General features: G+C 41.8%; 1 protein-coding gene across 4 annotated transcripts in view; it reads left to right on the forward strand.

Moving 5' to 3' along the window:
- Tdp1 (tyrosyl-DNA phosphodiesterase 1) overlaps nt 1-19,873 on the forward strand; it is a 75,457-nt gene that overhangs the window by 10,661 nt on the left and 44,923 nt on the right. For all 4 annotated transcript variants that reach the window (XR_778715.3, XM_033766756.1, XM_010616286.3 and 1 more), the window contains exons 5-10: nt 1,162-1,258; nt 9,322-9,356; nt 14,831-14,923; nt 15,403-15,570; nt 16,131-16,209; nt 19,386-19,571. Coding sequence is in view for 3 of the 4 variants with exons in the window: in XM_033766756.1 (XP_033622647.1) it covers nt 1,162-1,258; nt 9,322-9,356; nt 14,831-14,923; nt 15,403-15,570; nt 16,131-16,209; nt 19,386-19,571 (658 nt within the window). In the remaining variant the exon portion in view is untranslated. The remainder of the gene's footprint in view (nt 1-1,161; nt 1,259-9,321; nt 9,357-14,830; nt 14,924-15,402; nt 15,571-16,130; nt 16,210-19,385; nt 19,572-19,873) is intronic.

Consider the following 19,873-nt stretch of genomic DNA (forward strand, 5'->3'; position numbering starts at 1 on the left):
AAAAAAAAAAAAAAAAAAAATTCCAACTCAGGAAGGTTTGTAACTCACTGCATTGTGTGGATGCTGCCTTTTTATAATACTTCACAGAACCCATAAATTTGAAGGAATTAAATGAAGACCTCAACCTTTATTAATCTGTTATTGTTTTAGGATTTTATGGTCCAGTAACATTTCTTTGCAGAAGGCATGCATGAATATTTCTTACATTACTCTCTATGCTGCTGTTCTAGCCGTCACCCTTTTTTTTTTCAAGTAGTTAGGAAGGTGTGCTTCGTAATTTTGTTTTATCTGAGAATTTTCAATAAAACTTACATGGGCATAAGGCATCAGTACTGAAATTGCATTTCCTACGGTGTTTCTTTGTAGTTGAGTGTTGCCCCTTCATGTGTGGCAGAGAATCCTTCTGCAGCGTAATTGATAAATGTGAAAGTGGCTGCAGTTGTTTATCTTCTTGATTGCTTGTTGAAGAAAAATCCAATTTTTGTTGTGTTAGGAGAGCTTGTAAAAAGATACATTGATTTCCAAGGATCATCTTTGTTTGAATTAATTGAAGATCAAGAATCCCTTAAAAGCTTTTTTAATCTTTTCCTGAAGAGTCTTCTTATATAGTCTTTGGAATTTTTTAAGTGGCAATGTACTTTGGGCTGTGGTTCATTAGAATCTAACAACCTGTTAATAAATCTGCACTGTGCTGTGGGCTTGGGCCTGTTTTCTATCATATCCTAATTCCTTCGCAGTATCCAGAGCAATTAGTAGGAACTGGTAAATAGAAGGCCAGAGTGAATCCATTGCTTGATCCAAAACAATTCTGTATGTACAGTGATGACTGTGTATCTTTAATCCATTTGGTCTCAAATATATTAACACCAAGGTTCCTATGTACTACTTTGGACCAAAGAAGGTAATTGCTCGATTACTTGTTGAGTCTCAGCTCCTCTGTTACAGCAGCCTTCGGGATCAGGCCACAGGGTCCCTTTACAAGGGTAGCAAGCACAGCTAGTGAATGAGCATCTCCCGCCCGAAGCTGTGTGTGGGGCCCTGTACTCGGCCACCACAACAGCCAGAAGCAAATGTCTAGTGGTAAGGAGACCAGCATTCCTCAGAGAGGCGAAAGTTCAGCTTCATGAATGATGCATCTTAAACACTTGTGTCACTTTTCAGGAAGAAACCAATCCTGCTCGTACATGGTGATAAACGAGAAGCTAAGGCGCATTTGCATGCGCAGGCAAAGCCTTATGCCAACATTTCCCTGTGCCAGGTAAGCCTCCTGTTGCCACTTGGCCTCATGGTCAGTCTGAGAGTTGGGAGGAACTGGAGACCTTTAGCCCACCTTCCCACCCAGTGTAGTGATCCTTCCCCCAGCATCGCCAGGAGGTATTTGTCTGGCCTCGGTCTAAACACTTCCTAAGATACCCTGTCCATTTGTGGGAGCCTCCCATGGTTGGAAATGTCTTTCTTGTCGTGAGCCGCGACGTCGGGGTCCTGCCAGCAGGCCCCGAACCTGAGAGGATTCACCGAGAGTAAACACACTGAGTCATGCTCAGATTCAAACAGATTTCTTCTTTATTCTTCTTTTACTTCTACTTCTAATACTACTTCTACTACTACTACTACTACTACTACTCTCTGCCAGACGGCTCACACTTATATCAGGCAATAGTATGAAAGTAAAAACAACTTCAAGGATGAAAAACAATCTCAAGGATAACTGTACAAGGCCACAATTATGGCTCCACAGAATACACATGATTTACAAGAAACAGGTGCTTTTTCTGGAAAGCGAAACTCAGCTCTACAAAATAGTTATTATAAATAATGCCATAAGATGGCAGCCGATCACGGCCAATCAGAACTTACAACATAGCAACTCCTTCGCTCAGGGAACTGCAATGCAAGCAGCCAGCTGTCTTGCAGGCAGTCTCCCACAATTCCCCCATTTCTCTGTGAACGTCCAAGATGACGTTCAAACTGATAGAGTCCTGTCTTAGGCGGTGAGGGTAGCTTTCCTCCTTACCCGTCTTCGGTTAACCCACGATCAAGCGGGGGCACCTGTCTTAGGTTGGTAGGAAAGGTCCTCATCCTTACCCGTCACTGGAACTCTATTAGCGAGTGGGGTTTCAAACGGATCGTGCTTGTGCCAAATAAATGGACGCACGTTCTGCATCACCTTCCATAGAAGCCTGCACAGCCATAACAAGCCGATCATACTTAAACTGAGAACGCATCCAGTATCGATACATGCAGTAACCCATAATACATAACCCAATCATAACAGCAATAGCAATAAGCCAAATAACAATCCATGAAGGCGAAAACAATTTTTTCAAATTTTCCCAAATTTCTGTAACAAAATCAAAATCAAGCCAAGTAGGATTAGCATGAACACCAGACAGAATTTCAATATCTAATGATAACTGATTGGTTAGATTTAAAAATATCCGATTCCAAGACCCTCGTAACAATGATGAGAGCCGTTTAACTTCCTCAGAATGGTTTTTGACAGGAAAGGGAGTAAGACAGAGTTGTTGAAACCTGGGATCACAGTCCAGTCGAGTATGTAATCATAATCCTTCAACTTCTTCATTTAATAAGTCCATTCGTTGCTGAAATATAGCCAAACCAGTTCCAATGAATCCTTGTTCTGGACAATAAAGTCTCTGCTTGTGCACCAAGACACATCCTTGAGTTCTCTCTGTTGCTCCAGTGTTGGGGTCCCAATCTGGTCTCCTCAGTGGAAACCCAGCTTCAAGCTGTTCAGGGATAGTGGTGGGTCTATAAATGTACCTGTAACCATAAGTAGGTGGAGCAGAAGAGAAGGGAGAATACCTGGACCAAAAGGTTATTCTCATAAACAATATGCTGGAAAACCTGCATGGTCAAACAATATGAGTGCAAAACATTTTGTATACCAGAAAAGGTAGCAGTAATTATTATAATTATATGAATTCTTATACAGAAAATAACCATCAGAAACATATTACAATAACATTTCTACAATTCAGACCTTTGATAACCAACAAAATATTCCCAACAACATATTTAACAAGATATATCTTTTTATAAGGCTATAAAAAATTATTTTGGTGGCTCCCATTAGTGAACAAAGATCAGAATAAATTTTCTGAGCAGCTGCTTCTTTATTCACCGACGGGAGCGTATCCAAACTTAAAGATTTATATTTACTTATATTTTAATTTTTTTTATTTGATCCTATAAAGCCAGGTTGTAGAAATCAACAATCTATTTATATTTGACGTCATTTTGATCAAGAACATACAAACATCTTTGAACATTTAGAGCAAACATATAACACTTAAGACAGACAAACATATAAGACAATTTTAACGAGTGCATTCAGATGGTTTTGGCCAATTGAATTATAAAATCTTTTAGTTATGACTAGTCAAAATTTTTGTAGATCAAACTTAACAGAGATCTCTTGTAGAATTAGGGTTAAAGGAATGAAAGCTCTTCTTGACTGTAAATGTAAACCTTTTTATATGATTTCCATACACCTTCTCTATATACTTAGGGCTTCTGGTCTTGTATATCTTTCTTTACCTGTTTTTTAACAAGATGCAAAAGCATAACTCTTACTTATAGCTTTCCTAATATTTTTCTGTCTCATTTACTATTAACCTTCTATTTGTGGATGTAACAAATAATATGATAGGCAAAGTATGAGAAAGCACATAAGATGGAAAAGCAGGAAGAATTAGCTCTTAGGAGGAGGCTTCACAATGTTTATCTTTAAGGGATTAACAGAGTCTGTAACAACATCCCACAAAATAACACCGGAAGATTGTCTTTGGTCCTTTTCACGGCTTGCGTTAATCTGTTTGATAAAATGCTACGGGATCCACCATGATTGATTAGCATTCTGTGGAAAAACACAAGCAAAAACCCCTTCCCCAGCTGGGGGTGCATAGCCAATTTGGGCTTGCATGCTTTCGAACAATCCTTCTCCCATAAGCATGTCATAATTTGCCATGATAGCTCCGGCATTAGCATTGCGGATGGCAGCCGCCTTGCATTGCTCGGAGTAATAGGAATTCCACAGGAGGAAATCTCCCCCTGAAAGAACTGCACGGTAGACCGCAATCCAGTCACTTGGTGTTAGCCAGGATCCAGCAATGGAGTCCAGGATAGCACAAGTGAAAGGAGCTGCAGTGCCATACTGATTCACAGCAGTTTTTAATTCTTTTACCAACTTAAATTCAAGAGGGCGATGTTCTCTAATTGGCCCTTGGGGTCCCTGAACTTCAATTATGGGAAAGAGCTCTTTAGGGACATCTTCCCCTGCCTCCAGAGCCCTATGGAGGCACCTCTGCAGAGGGGTGTAGGACTCCCCTGCAATAGAGAGAGAGGCTATTCTTCCTTCAACTAGAGTTGCTAAAGCCTTTGATTTTAAAGTTCTATCGGAGGGGTTGGCCCCGCATAAATCATTAGGTGTCTCCTTCTGCGTGGGCCAAGACGACCCCCTCTCAGGGTCGGGTGGCCATTCTTCCATATGCGGAGTGCTGGGAGTTATGGGGGGAGATCTCTTTTCTAAGAGAGATTTCAATTTTTCCTCTGGTTTCAATTTTTCCTCTTTATCTCCCGCCTCTGAGGGCATTTGAGAGGTTCGGCTGCGTTTTTCCCTCTCTTCCCCCAGAGTTTTTTCCACTTCATTAATTGCTTGCATTATTTGTGCTTTTGGCCTGTGACTCAGGGCCGCAGAAATTATGGCCCAGAAAGAAAAAGTGTTGTCTATGCAGGAGTGTTTGATTAATTTGTCTTTTAACCCTCTCCCAGACTCCGATATCAATTATTTCCTCATTAGAAATCCAAGGACAAATACTATCTAGTGCTTCTACAAATGTTTTCAATTCTTTCTTCTTTAACTTGATTCCTAATGTATCTAGGACTATCTGTATGCTCTTAGCTATTTTTTCTTGGGAGGTTACTTGTCCCATATTTTTACCTTTTAAACTTATAGGATCAACTCCTTCAGCTACCCTTCGTGGGGTCTCAGCTTACTTACCGCGAGGATCAGGTGCGGCCGTTGTCCCTCGGAGCATTGTCACTCTCTCTTTAGAGCCTACCTGGGTCCGGACCCTCGGTTATCCTTCAGGTCCCTGTTCGGGCGCCACTTGTCGCGAGCCGCGATGTCAGGGTCCTGCCAGCAGGCCCCAAACCTGAGAGGATTCATCGAGAGTAAACACACTGAGTCATGCTCAGATTCAAACAGATTTCTTCTTTATTCTTCTTTTACTTCTACTTCTAATACTACTTCTACTACTACTACTACTACTACTACTACTACTACTACTACTACTACTACTACTACTACTACTACTACTATCTGCCAGACGGCTCTCACACTTATATCAGGCAATAATATGAAAGTAAAAACAACTTCAAGGATGAAAAACAATCTCAAGGATAACTGTACAAGGCCACAATTATGGCTCCACAGAATACACATGATTTACAAGAAACAGGTGCTTTTTCTGGAAAGCGAAACTCAGCTCTACAAAATAGTTATTATAAATAATGCCATAAGATGGCAGCCGATCACGGCCAATCAGAACTTACAACATAGCAACTCCTTCGCTCAGGGAACTGCAATGCAAGCAGCCAGCTGTCTTGCAGGCAGTCTCCCACATTTCTTTATCTTAACTTTAAACGTCTCCATGCTTGTAACTTCCACCCATTGGTCCTAATTTTTTTTCCTCCTCTGAACCCATGAAGTAAATCTCTCTCCACTTGCCAATGATTCCTATATTCAGAATAATCTATCCTGTCCCTCAAGTCTCTCTTTTCCAGGTGTAAGCATTCAGCATTCATCAATTGTGCTCCATGCAGCATGGATCCATGTCTTTTCCCTTCCCACTAGTATTGTTTGCAGCTCTTTTGTCTGGGTACTTTTTTTTTTTTTTTTTAAAGTACTGGGGATTGAACCTAAGCCCCTTCACACTGAGCTACGTCCCCAGCCATTTCTATTTTTTATTTTGAGACAAGTTCTTGCTGAGTTTCTCAGGCTGGGCTCCAATTTACAATCCTCCTACCTGAGCCTCCTAGAGTGCAGGGATTACAGATGGGCACCAACAGAACTGACTGCTTGTGCCTCTCCACACCTGAGCACCAGCACCGAGTAGGGCCTCTGGTTATAATGCAGCGGCCGCAGGCCTTTGCTGCTATTGATACTTTAGCCATCATCTTCAGCTCTTTTTCACATTTGCTGCACCTGAGGTCTATACTGGAGCGACGCATAGCTTAAAGCCTGTTAAGAAATTTTAGCAACTCACACACTACATGTGATCCAAGCCCAGTGAATGGTTTCACAATAGATATATCTGCTTACTTTGCTGGAACCAATGCAAAGTAGAAAAGAAAGGACACATACTGAAAAACTATTGCGCAGGTTCTCTGTGGTCTCCCATAATTTTCTCTTCGAACTTGGTAGTCAGCCTACATTGTGACCAAATAAATCTTGAACTTCTGAATCTTGAACAATCTCTTATTTCATGCGTCATTTTGAGCACAAAGCAGGTGAAATGAAAAGAAAAGGAATTCAGAAGAATTTTTTGCATTTGTAGAAATGGTGGTTATGAATTAGCTGGTGGAACATTCATCTTTTCATGTTCCTTTTAGTGGGATTAGTGGTCTATTCATGAGAAAACATGGCAAAAAATACTTTTATAACTGTATTCTCTTTGTTGTCAACTTGGTGAGATTGGCTCAAGATTTCTGCTCTTATAATACAGAGACATGGTTCCCAGGCTTCGTTTATTTGCTGTTTTCCTTCTAGGTTCTTCTTTTCTTCAGTCATGCAAGATTTAAGAATTTCAACTCACATTTTATCACTCTTGTTCCAAGTGTAAATGATATGTGTGTTTAAGATTAAAGCAGTGTGAGAGCTCAGTCAGATCAGCTTTAAACATACCCTAAAATATCTTTCCTCATTTAACCCACTGCACTTTCTGTAACTGTGGCTTCCAAATACGCCTTCATCCATCCACCCAACATGTGGCTCATCTTCTGCACAGAGGTTTACCTGTGCTCAGCAGGCACCTAAATGCCACTGTGTGTGTTCCCAACAACAAGTGGCTAATAGAAAAGGAATCCTGAAAAACGGTGATTGTTTTAAGCAGGGGATTTAGCTCAGTGGCGTGGCACCTGCCTCGCAAGCACAAGTTCCTGAGTTTGGTTCCTGGTTGGTGGGGGCATAGAGGGCGGGGGTTCTTGTTTCCAAGTGCAATCTGTACTGAAAAGTTTAGCAGTCCCTGCTCTTGGTAACAAGCTCTGAATCAGCCACTAGAGGGCGAAAGGCGCCAAGAGCTGTGTGCAGGGCTCAACCCTAGTTCCAGGTACAAAAGGGTGGCCCTACCCTTTGAAATGCCTTTATATCTCATTTTTAGGATAAATTCTTGAGTTTTGCTAGCAGCACTGTGTCACTGCAGCAGAAGCACATTAGTCAAAGAATCGGGATGGTAACATTTTTCCCCACTTTGCAGATGTGGGGGCCAAGGCTGGGTGGAGATTGAGACCTTATGGTAGTAGCCAGGGTCAGGCTGCCTGGGTTTTAACAAGACACCTGGGTGACTTTTTTCCTGTGCAGCTTAACACATTTATTCCTCACTGTTCTAGAAAGTAGGAAATTAAGGTCAAGCTGCAGGACAATTTGGGTCCTGGGGAGGGCCCCTTTTCTGGCTTGTGGATGGCCACTGTCACATGGTGTCCACGCTTAGCAGAGCGAGGTAGGGGGCCCATGTAACCGTTCGTGTGTCTTTTCTTATGAGAACACTATTCACAATTGATTATACACACACGAGTCTTTCTTTAACTCTAGAAGTTCCTCTCTCCCAATCACATTGAGGGTTGGAACAATGTATGAATGGGGGTGGCACTTAACATTTAACCCATAGCACTGTGTCATTCTGTTCTTGTCGCTTGAGTCGAATTGTTTAAGCCTAATTTCTTACATTTGGAAAGGATTACTAATGCTCTTCATCACAGAGTTTTAAAGAATTTGGTGCATTAGCCCACCAAAAGCATTCATCAGGTATCTGTTTTTTGTGCTTCAACTTGCCCACAAAACATGTAACTCGTACAGAAAAAAAGCCAGGTCTTTGGCCTACTGCTCTTTCTCAGCTAAGTATCAGCTTACAAAGTGAGTCTTCCTTCTAATTTTGTAATTTTAAAGCCATGAAAATCAGTTCCCAGCTCTCTCCCCCATGGCCAGAGCCCACGAGCACACACTGGTTGTTGGCATCCCCAAACACAAGAGAAAGAGTGCAGTCACCTGGACTTCCGGTCGGGAGGCGTCTTTCAGCGGGGCCTGTTGTACCCATGTGTGTCCCAGTGCCCGTTACTGTCCCCCTCTTCTGTCGGGGTAGGTGGGTGGAGTATGTAGTACTGATTGTTACTGTGTACAGAGCTTACTGTATGCTGGCCCCCTTTTATATGTATTTTCTTATTGATTCCTGATGATTAAGTCTTAATATTTTGGGGGTAGAACTGGACATTGAGCCCAGAGCCTTCTCACTGAGCTACATCCCCAGACTCCTCCACCTTTTTTGAGACTAGGTCGCCCTGTATTGCACCAGCTGGGTTTGGACTTGTGATCTTCTTGCCACAGCCTCTCAGGGTGTTGGGATTAGTGTGCACGACCACACCCAGCTAACAACACCCTGTTTTAAAGAAGAGAGAGCTGAGGCATAAAAAGAGGTGTTTTTCAAAGTCATATTAACTTGTGAAGACAGGATTTCTTTTCTTCCAGAGCTCACACCTTCTCCACCAAGATCTTACTGTCCTAAATCCTGGTAAAACATTTTGCTTCTCCACATGCCCTCCATTTGTTCATAAAGAGATTACTTGAAGACAGAAATGGATTTAATGTCTCTATTTTTCAGCACTTGCTATGTCTTCAGTCTAAGAAAATTTCTATTTTTATTTATCACCTTTATGTTGGCATCACATTCAATGTTTCTTTTAAATAAGCTCTGGAAACTGTATATTAAGTTCTTCTATAACAAGCCAGACACCTAATTTTAAACCTTTGTGTGGAATCAAATTTGTTTTATTAGCTTTTTGACAACTAAGGAAATTAAATTTCTAACTCCTAATTACTGTAATTTAAAATACGGTGATATTAAATCATTCTGGAGAACCAAATTTTATGAGCCTCACTAGATGCTACAATAAAAGCTATCAGTAGAGGGCAGTAGACACAGTTTTGTTTTGTTTTAAGTTTACCCTTTTAAAATTTTCCAATAGATAGGAATATTATTGAGGCTTTTTTTTCCTTTTAAATAAATGACTTCTTTTTCATCCTAGGCGAAGTTGGATATTGCATTTGGAACACACCACACGTAAGCAACTTTTATGAAGTGGGGAGGATATGATTTTAACACATCAAAGCATAGTATTGCAAAAATGCCCTTACAGAGACTAATGTGTGATCATTTTGCTGAGAGAAGGAAAAAAAACAAACTATCAGTAGTGGATTGAATGGAGTTGTTCTCTAATATTAGGCTTTAATATTTAATACTGAGATTCTGGCTCTCGGCATGAAAAAAGTATAAACCTCTGATTCTGAAGCATCTGCCTTCTGTTCAGGACTTGTGTACCTGGCTTGGAAGGAATAGATTAGGGCTATATGGTCCTTGTGATTATTGATGCTTCGACATGTGCAGTTCCCACCCCAGATTTTGGGTTTCTAGTTTCTAGTTTTGTTGTTTTTTTGTTGTTGTTGTTGTTGTTTTGTCTTGAGCAAAGAATTGGTCAAGACAAGCACAAACAGTAGCAAAGTTGTAGTAAAGGTAGGGGAAAAACAAAAAGGCTCTGCAGAGCAAGTTTGGGCCAGGTAAATGTAAGAAAACAAGTACACCCTTCTGTAAGAGACAACACAATGGCAAAAACTCAGTGTGGACTGTTCTTTCTGTATTTCCCATGCCTCAGGCTGATGTCAGGTGTAGGCCATCCACTTGAGGACCTACTCAAGTTCTCAGGAGAAGTCCACATGCAGGACTTCAGGAACTGTTCTGCACCTGTGTTTTGGGATTTTGTAATTAACAGATCATGCCTGCTTCCCCGGCCAGCTTTGCCAAGTCCTAGTCTCCTGTCTCACAGTATTGTGCCTGTAGGCGCCCTTTCTTCTACAAAGTTCTGATTTGGAGAAGCATGAGCTGCATCTAATAGCACGCTGATGGTCATCTCCACAGTACAGTAGAAAGGAAAACTATTTTACCAAAAGTTGTCAGCTTGAGGACTAGCCAGCCCAGTTTAAGACAGCTCCTTTAGAATAATTTTCTCATGCGTGCATGCATATTTTTTGGTCCTTTTAATTTTATAGATCGGAAAACTGAGGCCCAGAGTAAGCAAGCTGATTTTGCTTGGCCGGAGACAGGAATAGAACTCATTTATTTTAACTTTAAGTTCATTCTTGTTTGCTCACCCAGCCTTATGCCCTAACATCTAACAGTTTTTAATTCAAAGTTTAAAATTCTCCAGGAAATACACTTAATAGAACGTTTCCCAACTAGAAAGAATCTGTATTTACATTTTGTTGAAATGCCAGTATCCCAAGCTCACATCTTGAAACTACTTCTGGTTGCTTCTTGTTTTACAAAGTATTCATTAAATACCTCTTATGCTCTTGAGTCACACACAGGAAGATAGTTTTTGTCCCTGCAGCTTTTTGTCTTTTGGTAGGAGAAGTTAACCACAGATGAGTCAAGAGGAAAGGAGGAGAAAGTCCTTCCAGCTCGTGGCAGTGGGACATAAGCTGTCTTCGCAGCCTGCAGGGTGGAGCTGGCAGCAAGAGCCTGAGGCGATCTCAGTGGCTCATACCTGAGCTGGGGGACGCATAGCACATGGAGATAACCAAGATGCAGGCCTGGCCTCCTGAAGCTCACAGTCTGGCAAGGATCAGCTGTTCTGTCCAGTTTCTATAGCACACCGTACAAACCTGTGGTTTATCTCACAGAGTTTTAAGATGGCAAGAGCCCCCGCAACCTTAGTCACTTTCTCATGGCTGGGACACAATGTCCAGCACCCACAATGTAAAAGAAAACTTTATTTTGTCTCACAGTTTGTAAAGATTTCAGTCCAGAGTCGGCTGGCTCCAAGGCAAAATGGCATGGCAGGGGAACCAAAGAGAGAAGGGAGGAGCTGGAGCGGGAGATAAACCCTTCCAGGCCCCATCCCCATTGGCCACCTCTTCTGACCTCACCCAGCAGCAAGTCAAATTGTGAGCCCCTGTAATCCATTCACCTTCCAAAAGCCCCACGTACGAGTGCGTGAGGCTCTGGGGGAACATCTGCTGTATAAACCATAGCACCGCCCTCCTTGGGCTGGGAACAGTTATCTCTGAAGACCTTAGAATAGATGGAAGGAAAAGGACGAAGCAGCTGAAAGGCAAATGTCACTCTGCAAGCTGGAAGGAGTGAGTCACGGTGCACAGTATACGCCACTTTCCACCTACTTCTAACTGGTCTCTTTCTTGCAAAGACTCTGTTTTCCCCAATCTTCTTCCCCAGTACCATCAAATGCCCATTCTTGCCACCAGCAGCACCGTCAAAGCTGTTCATAGTGATGGTAGCACATTGACGACGTGTGTGACTCCAGCAGGCTCTGCATGGGATTGCCCTGTGACCTGGACAACTTCCTGAAGCTACAGATTCCGCGGTTGTAAAATGGGAAAGTCGTCCTTGTCTGGATGGCTGAGAACAGTGCTGGCATGTAGGGACCCAACAGTCCCCTTTGTGGGCCTAGCTTCACATTTGGGAAGTGGCCTCCTGCCACCCCCACTGCTCAGACAGTACGGTGGATCCGACTTCTTCAGGGGAGACCCCACTCCTTCCCCTTCTCTACCTATTTTGTGTTTTGCTGTGCTGGGGATGGAATCGAGGGCCTCACACATGCTAGCCAAGTGTTGTACCACGGAGCCACACCCCAGCCCTTTCTTAAATTCTTTAATGAGACAGTCTTAAGCTTCCTAGACTAGCCTCAAACTTCCAGGCCTTCTGCCTCAGTTTCCCAAGTAGTTGGGGTTACGGGCACATGCCACCATTCCCAGGTCCTGCCTCCTTACCAGGTTCTGCCTTGTCGACCCTGTTTAGTCTATGAAGAAAATTAATATGGCTTCCTTTAAATTCAGAGTTCTATTTGTATAATAAGACTGACATTAGTGCGTGATTTTCCAGATGACTGATGCCTTGATTAGTGGAAGTATTTGTAAAGCTTATAGCATGAATCCATAACTGGCTTATCCTTAATTATAATGAGCTGCTAATGTGGCAAACGTGAGTGTAAATTCACCCAGATCTCAGCGAGACATTTCCTCACTGGAAAGAAGATGGCTCAGCAGCTGTCATTTCTCCAGCACTGCATTAATTTACTATTTGCTAGATTAGGTTAATTTCTTATCTTGGCAAGAACTAAAACAAAACAAAAAAAAATCTCATTCTCTTTTCTGTTCTTGTGTCCTTTTTTTTTTCCTTTTTCCCCAGCCCTGGAGATTAAACCCGGGGCCTTCTCACTGAGCTACACTTCCAGCCTTTTAAAATTCTGAGACAGTCTCACTGAGTTGCCCAGGCTGGGCTAAAACTTGCTATCATCCTGCCTTAGTGTCCCAGAATGCTGAGATTAGAGACCTGTGCCACCATGCCTGGCTCCCCCACCCCCTGCCGCACTTCATCTTTTTAGGCTTGCTTTACCCTGCCCAAATAGTATGTAGTCATGTGATTGCTTATTTGAGGAGAACCCATGGGTTTTTTGTCACATGTGAGCTAAGTTACATCAGTAAGTTTTAAGCAGCAGTGAAAAATGTTAAATAAGAGACAGAATTACAACCTTGAGAAGTGGCACTAGTTAAGGAAAGAAAACTAGATTATTGAAGTAATGATAAGACAAGTAGAGAAAACTAAGTTACTGAAGTAATAAGATAAACAGGAGATTAAAGATCATCTTATATGATTACACAGTTAAGCAAGGTACTAAAGGAATCATGATAATAGCTGTTTAAGATTTGACAAAAAGCATTTTGATTTCATTTACAGCAATCCCAGGGGGTGGGGAGATTTGATCTTCCATGTTCCAAGTAAAAAGCAAAGATTTGGGGTTACTGCATGGCTCAGCTGGGGTGATACAGCTTCTAAATGACAAAGATGGGACTTGGGTCTTCAGACTTCAAATGGAAAAACCCTTACTCTGTCTCTCTCACTGGAAAGAACAGAAGAGATGTGATGATGAGGGGGCTGGGGAAGATCTCTTTCCCCAGAAAAGAAAGGTTTTAACCACTCTCACTTGTCAGGGGAACAAAGGGAAGACTGGGCTGTCACCTGTGGAATACAGAAAAATCAGTCTAAGAGGAAGAAGCATCTTGTAAATTTTTTAGTTGCAACCCACAATAAGAAGTACTGTAGGAGCCGGGCGTGGTGGCACACGCCTGTAATCCTAGCTCTTGGGAGGCTGAGGCAGGAGGATCCCTGTGAGTTCGAGATCAGCCTGGGCTACATAATGAGTTAGGTCAGTCTCAACTACATAGTGAGACCCTGTCTCAAAAAAAGAAAAAGAAAAAGGAATACCGTAGGGATAGGGATTTAGCTCAGTGGTGCCACTGCCTCACAAGCACAAGGTCCTAAGTTCAATCAATCCCAGCTTAAAAAAACCAAATACTATATGTCATATGTCTTAGTGTGCTGCATGTGGACATATCTATGTACTGAAACCAAAGTTTCCTGAGCCAGTGCTTTCTTTAAATATATGCAGTATACTCTTGATTTATTCTCTTTCAGTTGTTAAAACATGTGAGATGCACCACAGCAAGAGGCTGTGCCCCTACTTGGAAAAACCCTGGACAAGTCTCCCATTGTCCATTAATAATAACGTGATGTTGAACTTGTAGTAGGGGCCAGGCCGGAGGGGTTTGAAATGCCAGGACTGCTGCAGACAGAATGGGGTGAACGTTCATCGACCACCAGGCGTGCTGAGCATTTTTGGAAGGTCGCTTTCTACCTGTCAGAATTCCCTAACAATAATGTGTAAAAGGGGAAATTAGGAATGTTAAAAGTTTGGGTAATAAAAGGGTTTGAGAATTTCTCTATCTCTGAATTGTGTTCAAAAAATATGGTAAAAGTTTAAATTTTTTCTTTATTATAGTAAAAAGCACACTGATGTTAATCTCCTTCAGAATACTCTCCCTCACTTTGAACACACATCCCATCATTCTTACCACCTTCTGAAATAGATCTGGAAGTCCTCATTTGTGTCTTTAACTACACTGTTGTGGCTGCCTCAGTGTCCTAAATCAATTCAAAAAAGTTACCTTTTGCGCTTATTTAGACTTTTGGAAAGAACCAGAAGTCATTAGTGCCAGAGCCAGTGAATAAGGTAGATGAAGACATGTTGCATGTAGTGTTTTTATGAGCCTGCCTTTCCCTTGGATGGCACTCAGCAAGCAAGCATTCACCATTTTCCACCCCCTGGTACCAGGAATCGAACTCAGGACCTTGCACTTAACTAGGGAGGTGGGGGGCACTGAGCTACATCCCTGGCTCCTCTTTTTTTTTTTTTTTTTTTTTAAATCACACCTTGTAAAGGCACAAAAGAGGACTTCTAAAACTGCTTCAGAAAGCGACAAGAATGATGAGATAAGTGTGTTCAGGGTGATGGAGAGTATTTTGGGGGTGGATTAATAACATTGTGTCTTTTATTGTACTATTAAAATTTAAATACTCACCATGTATTTTGATTACTTGTGTATTTATTACATTTTTATTAGAAAGGTATTGCATATTGGGAAGTCGTGTTGATACTTTTGATCCCCTTTCTGTTTTTGAAGTAAAATGATGTTATTACTGTACGAAGAAGGCCTCCGGGTCGTCATCCACACCTCCAACATCATCCGTGAAGACTGGCACCAAAAAACACAAGGGTTCGTAAGGAAGGGCCTGTGTACTTCCTGGCACTCACTGTTCGTGCTGAGAAAGGTTAAAAGCCAGGACATTCAGTTTATCCTTTTCTTCCTTTCCTGTCTTTTCTTGAGGGGAGGGCATTTTGTTTGATCTTTGCAGTGCTGGGGATCGAACCCAGGGCCAACCTCTCCACTGCTGAGCTACACCCACTTGTCCCTAAAGTGCTCTTTTGCTGCTTCCTCCACCTCTGTGTAGTCCCTTTGCTAACAATCTACAGCTATGTATGTGTAAAACATAATTCAAACATGATTCCAAATATGAGAAGCCACTGATGCAGTGTGATCAGATTTGTTTCACATTCCCTAAGAATCACGCTACTTTCCACGTGGAGATACATGCTGAGAATTTGCCTCTTTAGGAGTATGCATAGCCAGTAGAGATGTATTGTCACGATCAGTTACATTCCTGAGTGTTGAAGCTTGTCTTTTTCCTCCTGCAGAATATGGCTGAGCCCCTTGTACCCACGAATTGACCATGGAACACACAGAGCTGGAGAATCAAAAACACATTTTAAAGCTGATCTCATCAGTTACTTGACGGCTTATAATGCCCCTCCCCTCCAAGAATGGATAGATACCATCCAGGAGCATGATCTCTCTGAAACAAAGTACGTGTCGTCTTGCCAGTCCAGGGTGTCCATAACTTTAGAGACTCACAAGTCTAGAGCTCAGGGGCTGGGGAGCAGGTGGAGAGGTATTGGGCTCTGCATCGTGATCTAAGGAGAGGACGCCAGCAGATTCGCTCCATGTCCGCTCCTCATGGGTCTCGGGCATTGGAGAGGCAGCCAGGGAATCTTAGAGCCCTGAACCTCCTCTGGCGTACTCTAAATATAGTGAGTTCTTTGCCTGGTATGTCACACCTTTGTGTCCCACCATCACCTGGTTTGCAGGAAAATGAGGTGTTTTTTTTTTTCAGCTTTAATTGAGTTTATTGGTACATTTTAGGGATACAGTACAATTACATTCATTGTTGGGATCTTGTACCTCTACATGAGGGAAAATGAGTTTTTAGAGTATCGGTTACAGTTGAGGAAGCACCACAAGGAAATGGATAGGCTCCTAGAACAAGTAGAGGTTATATGAGCTCTCATGTATATTTTGTGATTTTTTTTTTAAGGTGGCAAAGCACATGACTGTATCCCATAACTTGGGTTTTATTTCATTTTAGGGTTTACCTTATTGGCTCAACTCCTGGACGTTTTCAAGGAAGTCAGAAAGATAACTGGGGACATTTTCGGCTTAGAAAGGTAAAAGAACTCTTACTTTCAATATTTTTTTTAAAAAATTTACTATCTATTCTTTCTCCTTTTTCCTTTATGATGGTGTAGTTTGGTAGTGATTTCACAATATTTCCAGTACAATTCGGAGGGAATAGCAGATTCCTAAATATCATAAAGATATTACCTTCAGTAGTTTTTTGGTTTTGTTTTGTTTTACCTTTAGTAGGTTTTACGTTTCCTATAATGAAGATAGAGGTTTTGCATTCAAACAAGTATTGTAGATTTTGATTGCTTTGTATATCAAGGATTTTTTTAATGTGCAAGTAAAACAAGAACAGAGAATAGTTTACCTCTTATTCCATAAATTATATACAGATTGTATATCACTTGATCCAAAATACTTATACCAGAAGATCTGGCTTTCAGATTGTTAAAGATTTTGGACTATTTGTGTGCGTTACAGACAGCTAAGTTAGATAGGAAGGAATAGGCAGTCAGAGGGGATCAGGCCCTCGAGGGAGTCAATGCAGGAGGATGAGACACAGCAAAATTGGGGCTGGAGGTAAATTCGAAGAGAGCCAGGCCTCGAGTGCAGGTGCACTGGCCTGGCCTGCAGGCCTCCCGAGAGATAGACAGCAGCTTGAGATTATACTCAATTAGCAGCCACCCAGTCCAGTGATCCCAGGTGATGCCTCACATACATAGTTGGGTGACCAGAGCATCCCAACTGGGGATGCCGTTGCTCTTTCTACATTAGAAATTATAGATAAGCTAAAGTTAATGATGCTCGCTACATACCCTTGCTGTATGCCTCGCTTTCCTGTTGGATCAATATTAGTTAAGCGACTATGCTCAGAATCCTGTAAGTTGATTGTAGTTTAACCCTTAGTTACCCAAGTTGTGATTTTGCTGTATAAAATGCCCTTGGACAGAGTCCCTCAGCAGCTACCCACTTTTGGGACCCCCTCCTTTCTCTTAGGAGCTTTCTCTCAATAAACCTTTCCTACTCTTGACCTCTCCTGTCCTTGAGTCCATTCCTGGGAATCAAGAGACACAAACTGGGTGCTACTTCTCCGTGCAATAACGAGATACCTTTGGGATGGGACCCAAGTCCAAACACAAAGTTCATTTATCTCATGTACACCTTAAATACATAGCCTAACAGTAACTTTATACAGTATTTTTAGTATAGCTGTTTTGATTGTGACTCATGAAGTCAAGTATAATTTCTCACGGTGACATCATCTTTGTGCTCAAAAAGTTTCAGGTTTTGGAGCATTTTGGACTTCAGATTTTTGGATTTGGGATAGTCTACCTGTACATAATGTGAAAGTCTCACTGTTAATGAAATCTTTTCCATTTTTTTTTTTAACACGATCAGAGGTTAAAACGAGCACCATTTCAGAGATGGCATTTTTATGGCTTGACCCAGACAAGGGGTGGTCCCCTCTGGCTCTGTGCATGGTTATGGGGACAAATATCTATACCTGAGTTCAAATCCTGACCTGTTGTATACAAGCCTTGTGACCTTGACTTGTTCCTTAACTTGCCTCTCTTATCATCTATAAAATGGGCATATTAATCACAACTCTCCCAGGCTTAATACTGTGGGTAATGGGGTCCCAGACAGGTTTCTAGATTCTTGTGTTTGATGAGTGGCACGCAACAGTAAGAAAAAGCAACCATTTTAATCAGGTGACAGTGCGCTCTGAGTGAGAGGACACAACGCCAGTGGAAAATAAGAAAGTAAAAATGGAAGTGCATTAGGCCATTGGGCTTAAGAATTTAAAATGTTGCAAAGGGTCTAGAGCATCTCCCATTGGGTCTTCCGGAGCATGATTGACAGGGTGCTGAGTCAAGTCAACTGTACTGTGCATATCCTTTCCCATAATTCACTCACTTGGAATTGGATATGTGAGGTGCATTACATATGCATTAATCTTCAGAGAACTCCAGGTGAAGAACAGTTACTGAAGGTCTTGCTGGAGAATCAAGTGTGTGTGCTTCCTGGTTTGGGACTTTGGAATTTTCCGAGGTTGGCCTAGGGGTCTTATTTTTTTTCAGTCTCTGCCCCTGGGTAGTAGGCCTTAGGACAACAGTCAGGGTGTTGGCCGTGGGGCATTGCCCAGGTTCAGGTGAGTGGCGGGGAGTGGTGCTATAGCCCCAATTATACTACCTATGTTAGAACTGTGTAGAAATTACATGAAGCAGTGAATATAAAATAAAGCCAGGAACATGGTTAAATATTCTGTAAGGATGAGTGATTATGGGCTAATGGTGTAGGCAGGCCCAATAGTAGCAACTGTGCATGTTCATAATCTTCCAGAAAGTCGAATAGCACCTGTGGAGCTCTCGGACCACTTTTCAGACACAGTAGTAATTCATTTTGAATCACAGCTCCTTTCCCAGAAGGGCAAGCAGATGATCTCTGCACCGCAGTGCATCGCAGCACAGGCCCTTATCCAAGACCATGCAGCTGAATGATTGGGGTTTGAGCCCCACAGTCCAAATTGGCTCGTGTAGTTATCACTTCAGTTCTGTCTCCTACACTAAGCTGTAGTAAGGTAGGAAGTTGAGAACTTGGGGCTTTTCAGCGTGTGTGTGTGTGTGTGTGTGTGTGTGTGTGTGTGTGTGTATAAATATGCCCAAGCTGTGTTAAGGAAAATTGTGCATATTAAATTAACAAACATCATTCAGAATATGAGCACCATTGGGGCGGGAGCCATGGCTTACTGTATTTTTCTTGCCATCTCCAACCTCTGGGAAAGTACTCGATGCATGTACAAGTGGACAAAATTTCCAAATATTTTCTGAATTGTTTCTGTATCTCCGTGATTAACAAGTCACATTCACTTATCCAGCCCGCTTCACCATGCCCTTAATCTCTTGCCACAGTTTATCTGAGCATTTCTACTAAAATGAATCTTTTAAAATATGTTTTGAGCCTTTTATGTCCTTTTAGTGCAAATCAAAAAACTTTGGAAAGAAACATGTCTCTGGCCACCAACTATGTTAATAAATGCATATTTTTCATATTTTAAAAATATTTTCAAAAGGAGAAAAATACATATGTATGGGCCTGAAATTCATTGCTAATATTTACAATCAAGCTTTCCAAAAGCAGAAATCTATGTTTTTAGGTATTAGACATTTGTGTTCCTATTATTTGAGTGACCATAGCAGTCATTTTTATTCTGTGACAGCTTCTGAAAGAACATGGCACATCTATACCTAACACCGAATGCTGGCCCCTAGTGGGTCAGTTTTCAAGCATTGGCTCATTGGGGGCCGATGAATCAAAATGGTTTTGTTCAGAGTTTAAGGAGAGCTTGCTGACACTGGGGGCGGAAAACAAAACTCCAAGGAAAAGCTCTGTCCCTCTTCATTTGGTGAGTTTGGTTTTTTTTTTCTACTTCTGATGTTTGTTTTTGTTTTTGAGAGTACATCTTGCTACTTATTTCAGGCTGGCCTTGAATTCACTGTGTAGCCCAGGCTGAGTTTGAACTCTTGGCAGTCCTCCTGCTTCGGCCTCCAAACGTCTGGGATTACAGGCATGAGCCACCAAGCCCAGCTAGTTTTCTTCCTTCTTGATTCATTTTTATTCTCTAGTCCAGGAGAATTAAGAATCTGTCCCCACTGTAATAGAGAGCTGCCCTATTCTGTGATTTTTTTTTTTTTTTTTTTTTTTTTT

The sequence above is a fragment of the Fukomys damarensis genome, unplaced genomic scaffold, assembly GCF_012274545.1.
Source record: "Fukomys damarensis isolate Sample0158 unplaced genomic scaffold, DMR_v1.0_HiC HiC_scaffold_21, whole genome shotgun sequence".
Classification (NCBI taxonomy): Eukaryota; Metazoa; Chordata; class Mammalia; order Rodentia; family Bathyergidae; genus Fukomys; species Fukomys damarensis.